The following is an 11,599-nucleotide window of genomic DNA, read 5'->3' on the forward strand; positions in this document are numbered from 1 at the left end:
GCGTATGTGTGTGTTTGCGCGTGTGTGTGATGAAGTGTGTGCGCGTGTGTGTGATGAAGTGTGTGCGCGTGTGTGTGATGAAGTGTGTGCGCGTGTGTGATGAAGTGTGTGCGTATGTGTGTGTTTGCGCGTGTGTGTGATGAAGTGTGTGCGCGTGTGTGTGATGAAGTGTGTGCGCGTGTGTGTGATGAAGTGTGTGCGTATGTGTGTGTGTGTGTTTGCGCGTGTGTGTAATGAAGTGTGTGCGCGTGTGTGTGATGAAGTGTGTGTGTTTGTGTGATGAAGTGTGTGTGTGTGTTTGTGTGATGAAGTGTGTGTGTGTGTGATGAAGTGTGTGTGTGTGATGAAGTGTGTGTGTGTGATGAAGTGTGTGTGTGTGATGAAGTGTGTGCGCGTGTGTGTGATGAAGTTTGTGCGCGTGTGTGATGAAGTGTGTGTGTGTGTGATGAAGTGTGTGCGCGTGTGTGTGATGAAGTGTGTGCGCGTGTGTGTGATAAAGTGTGTGCGCGTGTGTGTGATGAAGTGTGTGTGTGTGATGAAGTGTGTGTGTGTGTGTGTGTGAGATGAAGTGTGTGCGCGTGTGTGTGATGAAGTGTGTGCGCGTGTGTGTGATAAAGTGTGTGCGCGTGTGTGTGATGAAGTGTGTGTGTGTGATGAAGTGTGTGTGTGTGTGTGTGTGATGAAGTGTGTGCGCGTGTGTGTGATGAAGTGTGTGCGCGTGTGTGATGAAGTGTGTGCGCGCGTGTGTGTGTGTGTTTGCGCGTGTGTGTGATGAAGTGTGTGTGTTTGTGTGATGAAGTGTGTGTGTGTGTTTGTGTGATGAAGTGTGTGTGATGAAGTGTGTGTGTGTGATGAAGTGTGTGTGTGTGATGAAGTGTGTGCGTGTGATGAAGTGTGTGCGCGTGTGTGTGATGAAGTTTGTGTGTGTGTGTGATGAAGTGTGTGTGTGTGTGATGAAGTGTGTGCGTGTGTGATGAAGTGTGTGCGCGTGTGTGTGATAAAGTGTGTGCGTGTGTGTGTGATGAAGTGTGTGTGTGTGATGAAGTGTGTGTGTGTGTGTGATGAAGTGTGTGCGCGTGTGTGATGAAGTGTGTGCGCGCGTGTGTGTGTGTGTTTGCGCGTGTGTGTGATGAAGTGTGTGTGTTTGTGTGATGAAGTGTGTGTGTGTGTTTGTGTGATGAAGTGTGTGTGTGTGTGATGAAGTGTGTGTGTGTGATGAAGTGTGTGTGTGTGATGAAGTGTGTGCGCGTGTGTGTGATGAAGTTTGTGCGCGTGTGTGTGATGAAGTTTGTGCGCGTGTGTGATGAAGTGTGTGTGTGTGTGATGAAGTGTGTGCGCGCGTGTGTGTGATAAAGTGTGTGCGCGTGTGTGTGATGAAGTGTGTGTGTGTGATGAAGTGTGTGTGTGTGTGTGTGTGATGAAGTGTGTGCGCGTGTGTGTGATGAAGTGTGTGCGCGTGTGTGATGAAGTGTGTGCGCGCGTGTGTGAGTGTGTTTACGTGTGTGTGTGATGAAGTGTGTGCGCGTGTGTGATGAAGTGTGTGCGCGCGTGTGTGTGTGTTTGCGCGTGTGTGTGATGAAGTGTGTGTGTGTTTGTGTGATGAAGTGTGTGTGTGTGTGATGAAGTGTGTGTGTGTGTGTGCGTGCGTGTACTGACTGTATGATGGCAGTTGTACGATGAGTTTCTCGTAGTGTTGTGTAGCTCCTGTGAATTGAGTCTCGATGTGTTTCTGATCTTCAGCACCGAACACCTCTGATTTCTCGGAGTGTTTCTTAAACTCTTGAAAGTGTGCTTCCAGACTCCTCAGGATGTTGTTGTACTCCTCTTGACCCATTTTGGCAATCTAAAAACACACAAACACACACGACCACGGAGATCCTTAAACACACTTCTTTATGTGAGCAACAGCACGTGTTGATGGGATGGGATGGTTACCATGGCGATGGTGAGGGAGTTGATGCGCTGAATGTCCTGCATGGAGTACTGCCATGATATTATACTCTTGACATTAATGTACAGCTGATTCCACACGGATAGAATCGCCTCGTAATACTGAGAATTCCTGCCATTCAACACAACACACAACACTTCACAAGATGATACACAACACACGCATGCGCGTCACTTTCTAATGTGTTTAATGACATCTTTATTTTCTGTCAATTTATATAAATCATTTGTATATTTATATACAAACTTTATCTAAAGGCTCGAGTATTCATATGACAAAACACAGACATTGTGCGTGTGTGTGTGTGTGTCTGTGTGTTCACGCGTGTGTCATACTTGTTGGCGAGATTGACCGCCAGTGGGTTTGGAGGTGGAATGATCAGACAAACTGAAGGCACATGCATGTCCATTCCTCCCGGTCCTGTCACGAGCCATGTGGTCCGCTCAGAGTTATCCTTCAGAATCCCCTCATCTCCTTTATGAATTGTTTTCTGTTTAGAGACATTGTCAGTTTACGTAAGAACAGTTTTGATGAATAAAGGAAGACAAGAGCGTGCGTCACCTCATCTTGTCTAAAGTCACAGAGCGCCCGTACGACGATCCGCTGACCAGTGATCTTCTCCTCTGGGTTTCTGGGTTTGAGTCTGATGATGGTTTTGGATTTATTCACCAGCTGTTGTACCATCTCCTTCTGTTCGGTCAAACGCTCACGTTCTCTCTGACACACACACACACACACATGAGAGGATGAATTCACCTCTGGACGGATGAGAGACGTGTCTGAATGTTTCTTACCTCCAGTCCTTGTAAAAGCTCCATTAAGGAGTGAAGAGGAGTGGATTTATCGCAGGTGAAGTTCTTACGGATGTTTTCGTGTTCTTTCTGGAGTTTACTGTTCATTTGTGTCGTCTCTAGAAAAAACTGGACAACACAGTTCATGTTATTGATACATGTTTCTTGTTAATGTGTGATGAACACATGATCTGATGTATTTTGCATTAAAACTGATTCGTCAACAGCTAATGCAGCGCGTCTTCTGAAGGATGATGTGGATTACTGTTACCTGACTGTACCGAGCGTTTTCCTTCAGATGTACTTGAATACATTTGGTGATCTGCAGAAGCCAGCTCCACTGCGTCTGTAACGTCTCCATGTACGCCTTTAAACACACACACACACACACGCGTGTGAGAAACACAACAATAAAACATGACAAAACAAACACACAGAGAGAGAGAGAGAGAGAGAGAGAGACATCCTTACCTGGATCTTATCAGACGCGGGATGTTTGCTCTTCAACAGTACGTCCACCTTTCCTCTCAGAACATTCAGATGAACTTCCTTTTGTTCCAATTCACTCATTAACTTCTGCAGAACACAAACATAAGTTACACTTTACAAGAATCTGCTTTATTTCCCAGTAGTCTCATCTCAAACATCTGTGAAAACACCTCAGCCAGACATGTTCACAGATTTAACTTGTGACGTGAGTGTGTGTAAGTGTCTGTGTGTGCGTGCCTGTGTGTGTCTATCTGTGTGTATGTGCGCATGTGTGTGTGTGTGTGCGTGTGTGTGTGCATGTGTGAGTGTGTGTCTGAGTGCGTGTGTGTGTGTGTGCCTGTGCGCGTGTGTGTGTGTGTGTGTGTGCGTGTGTGCATGTGTGAGTGTGTGTCTGAGTGCGTGTGTGCATGTGTGAGTGTGTGTCTGAGTGTGTGTGTGTGCCTGTGCGAGTGTGTGTGTGTGTTCTTACAGAAAAGCTCTCCTCTTTTTTGGGGATGTAGGCGTCTATGTTTTTATCGGCCCAGTCAAACACCAGCTCTTCTTCTTCTCTTTCATTCACCCACATGATCTGATTGCATATCTCCTCGATGACGCTACGCAGGTCTTGTAAGTTCATTCCCCGCTGATACGCTGCTTTCTGAAGACACACAAATGAAAGTGTGAAACACAACTTTAGTTTTCATGTTTCTGAGTTCATGCGAGTCTCTCACCTGTAGACTGTCCCACTCCTGCTCCAGTTTATTCAGGTAAGGTTTGCTTATGTCTGGGTTCTGCTCGTTGCCTCTCATCTACAACAATAACACAACACATTCACATCATCTCTTCTGAAACCATCAGATCACTGATGACATAAATACATATGTCATTCATATTTTGTTATTGTTGTAGCTTATCAGCGAATCTGTTTGCTCACCAGTTCAGCCCGAGCTCGATCCATTTCAACACTTCTCTGAATGGAGCTTTGAAACACGCTGTGATTGGCTATCTGCTGTCCAACGGCTGACAAGTCCTCACCCCATTGAGAGGTCTCAATCAGCCGCTGCAAGCGCACACACGCACGCACACAAGAAACAATTCAATTGAACACAATCTAATCATTATATTTATGCTTCAGCATGTTCTGGAAATCTACACAACATGTGAGAAAATATCAATCACACATCACAGCTGAACCGCTGACATTACAACCACACACTTGTGCAGAAACATGTCCTTCGGTTGTGTAGTTGATGAAGTGAGTGTGTGTTCAGTGAGAAAGCTGATGTGGTTCTGCACACTACACATCTGACATGTTCCTGTTCCACCATGAGAGGAATCAAAACTCCATATACTGTATGACAGCCTTCAGATGATATGTGATTTCTTCTTCCTCTGAAGGGATGCACATCAAGCAAACAGTGACACAGAATGTGTGTTGTGTTGTGTACCTTCTGTTGTGTGATCCAGGCCATAGCTTCATTAAAGCACTTTGGTTCATCTCGACTCCCGCTGCGTTTGATGGTTCTACTGCTCCTATTCTGCTGTGAAGCAGCGTTCATATCAACACTCAACTCCCTGATCTGATCATAAAACAAATTCAAACTACACACACACACACACACACATCACAGAGAGAGAGAGAGTCAATGCACATGAAAGTGTGTGTGCTCACTTTGTACAGAAATTTACTTATCGTGTGTACTTGTAGTGTGAACTTGTGTGTATATTGGTTTTTGGTTGATGTGTACTTCTAGTCGGTGTGTATTGTGTACTTGTGTGTACTTCTGTGTGTGTGTGTGAACAGGGTAACAAACATATGTACTCAAGAGTGTTTACTTCAGACAACTGTTATAACATAAATATTCCCACCATGATATAAAAACAAACATGTGTGTGTGTGTGTGTGTGTGTGTGTGTGTGCGTGCGTGCGTGCGTGCGCGTGCGTGCGTGCGTGTGTGCGTGCGTGCGTGTGTGTGTGTGTGTGCGTGCGTCACTTTTGTATGAGGCCGTCTGGTGCCATGTTCTGTTGAGTTAACTCAACACTGAATTCTCTGAGCTGGTCAGTGATGTCAATAGCAGATTCCAGACAGAATTCAGCTTCAGCTAAAGCCCGAGGATCTCTGCTCTACACACACACACAGTGAGAACAATAGTTAGAGTAACACAGGATGAACACACATCTAAACATTCACAGAGACTACAGAGCCATAAACTCATTCAAAACATAGAAACTCTGTTTGAAATGTGATGTCGTTGTATTTCTTAGGCTGGTGCAACAAAACCTTTTGTAAGCGTTGTTTTAACATTCTCATAATGTTACTGAAACAAACACAGACTGCTGATGCTCTGAATCAAACACACACACACATTCATAAATACTGTGAACTTTAAACTCAAACACAACTTAATGCTTTTATTGCAGCACCTGCGTCTTTCACTAGAAAACACTAAACAACATACCGATGTTTAATTTCCTCAGAAAGCCTTTAAAGGGAAACTCCACCCACACATGTCAATTCTGTCATGAATGACTCTCCCTCTAGTTGTTCCAGACGTGTGTTAATGTCTTGGCTTGAACACAAAGAGAGATATTAGGAATAATGTGAGTAACCAACAGTTCTGAAGAACCATTGACTGCCTATTTTTAGTCATGTTCTGGTTCTGAGAAGATATTTAGAGGAATGTAGTTTTGACCACCATTCACATTTTTCCTACTATGGCAGTTAGTGTCTCTCTTTGTGTTCAACTCAATAAAGACATTTATGTCAGGGTCGGGGTGGAAGAACCCAACTGCAGGCAGCGGTGGAGGGGTTAAACAATAACTTTAATAAATAATCATATAAACACGGCAAAACAAACACCCACGATGGGGGAAAACTGAACTAAGGCAAGGTACAGAAAATAAAGACTTTCCACAAGGGGGCATAAATAAACAAACAGGAAACACAAACAAGGTATTTCTGAATCTACAAGGTAACGGGAACCGCGCACGCACACACACACACACACACACACACACACAGGGTTTCTCTCCACACAAAACACGTGGCCCTGTCATGGTCCTGCCAAGAAATCAAGACATGATACGGCAGAATCATGACACATTTACACACGTCTGGATCAAGTAGACCAGAGGTCTTCAACTACTTTTCTTTTAGGGCCAGATTCTGAAAATAGGATGCGGGCCAGTGTTTTTACCATATCATCATTTCTGTTCTTTTTTGTGATTTGTTCCTTTTACACTGTTTATGTTGCTGTTACAGGTCATATAATGGTCATATTTATGAAGGTATTTGGTTAAATTAATGAAACGAATAAAAGTCAAATACACTAATACATTCAGCACACAGTTAATCCAGCACCTTAGAAAGCGACTCAAATGATCTGTGCAAGAAACTGAGTGCTATTATCGCATCTTGGGTTAAGTTCCAATCGAGTTCATGTGCCCTGCACACTAAGAAGGGCAGATCATTTGAAGAGCAGATATTTTTGTAAATATAGCTGTTCATACATAATGAATGCAATAATAAAAACATCATAGTTTTTCCTCATCAGTTCATGTGGTGTAGTACTCTTCCTGCAGTTACTTACAAGGGCACTAGATGCGTTTTGGTACATTATGTTTCTTGGACAGACCGATCAAATCGTTTTATAAGACGTCAATCGGTATGAGCCGCAGGAATTACTTTCGTATTGAATGTAGGAGCGTTAAGGACTTTTTGGCGTCCCAGGACGTGCATGTCTTAAAGCACACCGTTCTTAAAGTCTCTCTGCTTATTTGAAATATTAAGGCGCCAGTTGACTAGCCCTGAACTAGAAGGTGAGGAATTCATGACAGAATTGAAATGTTTGGGCGGAGTGTCTCTTTAACTAAACAAGAATATTGATGTGAACAAACACACATTCCTGTCATACATGAACATAAATAACACTTACATACAGTATAACAACACATTTAAACAAACTACACAACATAACAAGGGTGTACATATTAACAAAATGTATTTCTCGAGTGATTTTCTTTTCTGAGGAAACTGACATCAACATATGACAAACAAACACATTTAAATGGACAGTGCACCACAAAACTAAGACATATAGAGATTTACAAGCACATGAGAGAGAATAGTATATTTTTGTCTGAATGAGAGCTGATGATGATGATGATGATGATGATGATGATACTCACAGCCGTTAGCAGAAATGTAGTTCTGCCCAGATGATCCTCACACTCTCTCATTAGAAACTGAATCCTCTGATTCATTGAGCTCATCTGAGGTCTGAGAAACAAAACAATCTGATGTCAATCTCACTCTTACTACATAAAACAACTCATTTGCTTTAGGGATGCACCATAAATAATCGGCCATATCGGATAATAAAATTTAGGCCGATATATTATAGTCGATATTTATATTATTTCCTCTGGTTAAACTTCTTCATCCGCTCACAGTTCTAATCCAGCACAGTTGTGTGTTTCTGTCGTGATCTTTCACTTACTGATATCAGCAAAACATTGTTGATGTAGATACAGTATTTATGAATGTGTGAATCACAGGAAGAAAAGAATATTGTGTGAATCAGACTGCTGTCTGAATGCTTTCTGTCTGGAGATCTGTTAGACTCGTGGATATTAAAAACACTTTTCTGGGTTTGCTCGGGAAGAACATCTATAGTTTGATTGTTGAATAAACATGATACCAGACAAGTTTGAAGGTGAAAGAATGTTTAACTAGTGTAAAGTGGCCTTAACACATGATTTTCACTTGTTTTCTGCAGTCAATGTTTTCATATAAAAGCAGTCGTCCACTTTTAATCTTTTGTTTCATTCTCAGGAAATGTTATATTAATATCTAGATACTGTATATCGGCCAATATATCTGTTATTGGCTTCCAGTGTTAAAGAATCATCAGCTATCGGCCAAAAGATTACATATGGGTGCATCCCTTATGCTTTCATAACCATTCAAAAGTTGATGAGTTTTCTGATTCTGTTTGTTTTTTGCAAGCAACATATAAATCACAAATATTTCCTTGAATGGTAGCAGAAGGTTTTGGGTGATAACATTTTTCTCTTCTTACGCAGATGTGCACTTAACCTGAGGCCATCACAACATCAATTTTACTGCACATAGATGTGAAAGCTGCCGGCTGCATTAGTTTAACTACAGCGATGCATTCCTCTCACAGACGCGCAACCCCAGACCAAAACCTTCTGTTCATTTTACACATTTACATGTACAGCCACTAAAGAATTCTCTCACCAAACGCATCTATATTTTTAAAAGAGTATTTCAAAAGAAACTGCACATAAAAGTTACTATTTTAATCTGCATTAAAGAATCAAAAGCATGAAAACCGCTGAACATCTTTTTCAAAACTGTATTTAGGTGAGTTCTGTTGTGTATGCGGGCAGTAGTTGAGAAGTAAATGAGTGTCAGACAGGTCAGATGAAGTGTGATCTACATGTGAATGAAGGAGAGAGTTTTATGGGCGGATGACTCATGACCTGCAGTCGGGTGCTTGGATACCGCAGCAGCGTCTGCTTTCACACGGGGACGTGGAATTATTCTCAATACATTTAGGCAAAAGTTTGGACGGCATTTTACCGTTCACACAATACAGTGTGTGTGTGTGTGTGTGTGTGTGTGTGTGTGTGTGTGTGTGTGTGTGTGTGTGTGTGTGTGTGTGTGTGTGTGTGTGTGTGTGTGTGTGTGTGTGTGTGTGTGTGTGTGTGTGTGTGTGTGTGTGTGTGTGTGTGTGTGTGTGTGTGTGCGTGTGCGTGTGCGTGTGCGTGTGCGTGTGCGTGTGCGTGTGCGTGTGCGTGTGCGTGTGCGTGTGCGTGTGCGTGTGCGTGTGCGTGTGCGTGTGCGTGTGCGTGTGCGTGTGCGTGTGCGTGTGCGTGTGCGTGTGCGTGTGCGTGTGCGTGTGCGTGTGCGTGTGCGTGTGCGTGTGCGTGTGCGTGTGCGTGTGCGTGTGCGTGTGCGTGTGCGTGTGCGTGTGCGCGTGCGTGTGTGTGTGCGCATGCGTGTGTGTGTGCTGTAAAGTCACAACAATGCAGCTTCAGAGTGTCCCGATGGATTGTGTTACACATATTCACTCAACTTACATTTCAATGAAACACAAACATTTCAATCTTAAATCTGTCATCTGAATCCTCTCTGAAACAGGAACAAACTGCATTTTGAGTATTTATATAGTCTCTATAAAGAGTGTTTAACATCTAGAGAAACGGTTTGTCCTATAGAAGTTCTTCTGGAGAGGACATTCTTCTTATTGTTTCAATATTGTTCATCGTTTACTTACATAATCTTTATTTTATAATTCATTCTATATTTATGCCTTACTCAGCATCTTATTTTAATTAGAATGTTTGTACTTATTGTTTGTATTTTGTTGTCCAATGGTTCAGCAATATTGAACAAACACGCAAACATGCCAATAAAGTGCCTTGAAATTGAAAATTGTTCTTTTAAGAACGTTTGACTGAAAAGTTCACACACACACGCACGCACGCACACACACACACACACACACTAGTCGACACACACTAGTCGACACACACACACACGCGCACACGCACACACACACACACTAGTCGACACACACTACTTAACGATCTCTAAATGTCGCGCAGCGCTGATGTGTCGGTGGCGCAGCAGGTGTTTACTCACACTTGTCCGGCGGTCGTTGATCCTCTGGAGAAACTCTGAGAATACGCGACATTACTGCCCCGCTGCGCCACCGACACCACCTCGGAGCGCGCAGGATGATACGCGGACGTCTGGTTGAGTTCGCTCCGGGATCCCGCGCGTCGGCTCATCGCGTTCGGTCCGCGCGGCGCGCTGTGTAAACTCATGACTGCGCTCGTCTCGTGCGGGTCCGAATGAAAGCGGATGAGACGCGACGCGACGCGCAGTGACTGAAGGAGGAAGCGCTCTCGGGGTGTTTGGGATCAGAAGACCACGCCCGCAGACCACCGACTCGTGTTTCTGGCACAGGATCTGAACACACCCTTTATAAACAAATGAAAAGTTAAGAAAACAATTACATTCACATTTAAAATCATATATTTAACAAAGTATTGAAATAAAATCATATATTTTTGTTAAGGATTTATTGTACTGATATTGCAGAATCCTTTAATCATTAAAAAGTACAAATAAAGGCATGAAGAGTTTGCTTCCAAAATGAGATAACTCATAATAATGTTTTTTAAAATGTTATGTTTTATTGTGTTTTATTGTGTTAGTCAGCTGTGATTGATGTTCATTGGACTGCACAATATAGAAACATGATTTTTGAAACGTTGTTATCTCATTTAGGAACCAACCTCTTCATATGTGACAATAGAGAATTAGGGAATGGTAATGATGAAAGGGAATGTCTTATTGTTGTGTCTTTATACAACATGTGTTTGTGTGTGATTTTAATGTGAAATGTGACATCTTAACATACTCATTCTAAATCTGCTCATGTGTTCAAGAGATTCACTCATAAAAACATTAAAGATGAAACAATCTCTACACACACACACACACACACACACACACACCTGTCATTAACGTGAAGATCTCTGCACACACACACACACACACACACACCTGTCATTAACGTGAAGATCTCTGCACACACACACACACACACACACACACACCTGTCATTAACATGAAGATCTCTGCACACACACACACACACACACACACACACACACACACACACACACACCTGTCATTAACATGAAGATCTCTGCACACACACACACACACACACACACACACACCTGTCATTAACATGAAGATCTCTGCACACACACACACACACACACACACCTGTCATTAACATGAAGATCTCTGCACACTTCACAGCTCAAACACACACACATCTGCTGAAGGTTCTGGGTCTTCTGGAAAGCCGAGTCTGTCATTGAACTGCCTCTGGCAAAATATAGACAGGTATGTCCAAAACATGCTAAAACAGAACATGCTTCACGTATGAACATCACACATCTCCAGCAGATCTGTGTTCTTATTAAATAACACGTGACACAGTTTCTGTGTTTGTTTCGTCTTGCTCTGGAACTCTTGCACGCTATATTCTGCTTACAGTAAATACCTGAAGACAGATCTGAGAATCAGGGTGAACACATTTCATTCCTAAATGTTCAGGGCAACATGAATCCTGGTAAAAAAACAAAACATGTGTGTGGTTTTATGTGGAATGTTTCAGGTGGAATTCATCATCAGACTGTTATCACTTTTTCTGATGTCATGTGTTTCTCAGCCCCACCCACTCCAAACATCTCATGTAAACGCTACCTTCTCCGTCCAATCAGTTGGTGTTAAATGAAACAAGTCCCGCCTCCACTCTAGTTTGACTCAGAAAGACA

At 42.8% G+C, this 11,599-nt stretch overlaps 1 protein-coding gene across 2 annotated transcripts in view; it reads right to left on the reverse strand.

Moving 5' to 3' along the window:
* The window catches only part of dspb (desmoplakin b), a 32,963-nt gene extending 22,775 nt beyond the window's left edge, over positions 1 to 10,188 (reverse strand). For both annotated transcript variants that reach the window (XM_079474406.1, XM_079474405.1), the window contains exons 1-14: positions 9,885 to 10,188; positions 7,400 to 7,490; positions 5,205 to 5,335; positions 4,659 to 4,812; positions 4,145 to 4,270; positions 3,942 to 4,019; positions 3,701 to 3,868; positions 3,214 to 3,318; positions 3,014 to 3,109; positions 2,746 to 2,871; positions 2,513 to 2,668; positions 2,287 to 2,441; positions 1,936 to 2,062; positions 1,657 to 1,843 (exon numbers count right to left, since the gene is read on the reverse strand). In XM_079474406.1, the coding sequence (XP_079330532.1) occupies positions 1,657 to 1,843; positions 1,936 to 2,062; positions 2,287 to 2,441; positions 2,513 to 2,668; positions 2,746 to 2,871; positions 3,014 to 3,109; positions 3,214 to 3,318; positions 3,701 to 3,868; positions 3,942 to 4,019; positions 4,145 to 4,270; positions 4,659 to 4,812; positions 5,205 to 5,335; positions 7,400 to 7,490; positions 9,885 to 10,069 (1,885 nt within the window). In that variant the 5' untranslated portion in view covers positions 10,070 to 10,188. The remainder of the gene's footprint in view (positions 1 to 1,656; positions 1,844 to 1,935; positions 2,063 to 2,286; positions 2,442 to 2,512; positions 2,669 to 2,745; positions 2,872 to 3,013; positions 3,110 to 3,213; positions 3,319 to 3,700; positions 3,869 to 3,941; positions 4,020 to 4,144; positions 4,271 to 4,658; positions 4,813 to 5,204; positions 5,336 to 7,399; positions 7,491 to 9,884) is intronic.
* Between the last annotated feature and the right edge of the window lie 1,411 nt (positions 10,189 to 11,599).

Source organism: Barbatula barbatula (genome assembly GCF_947034865.1).
Source record: "Barbatula barbatula genome assembly, chromosome: 15".
NCBI lineage: Eukaryota > Metazoa > Chordata > Actinopteri > Cypriniformes > Nemacheilidae > Barbatula > Barbatula barbatula.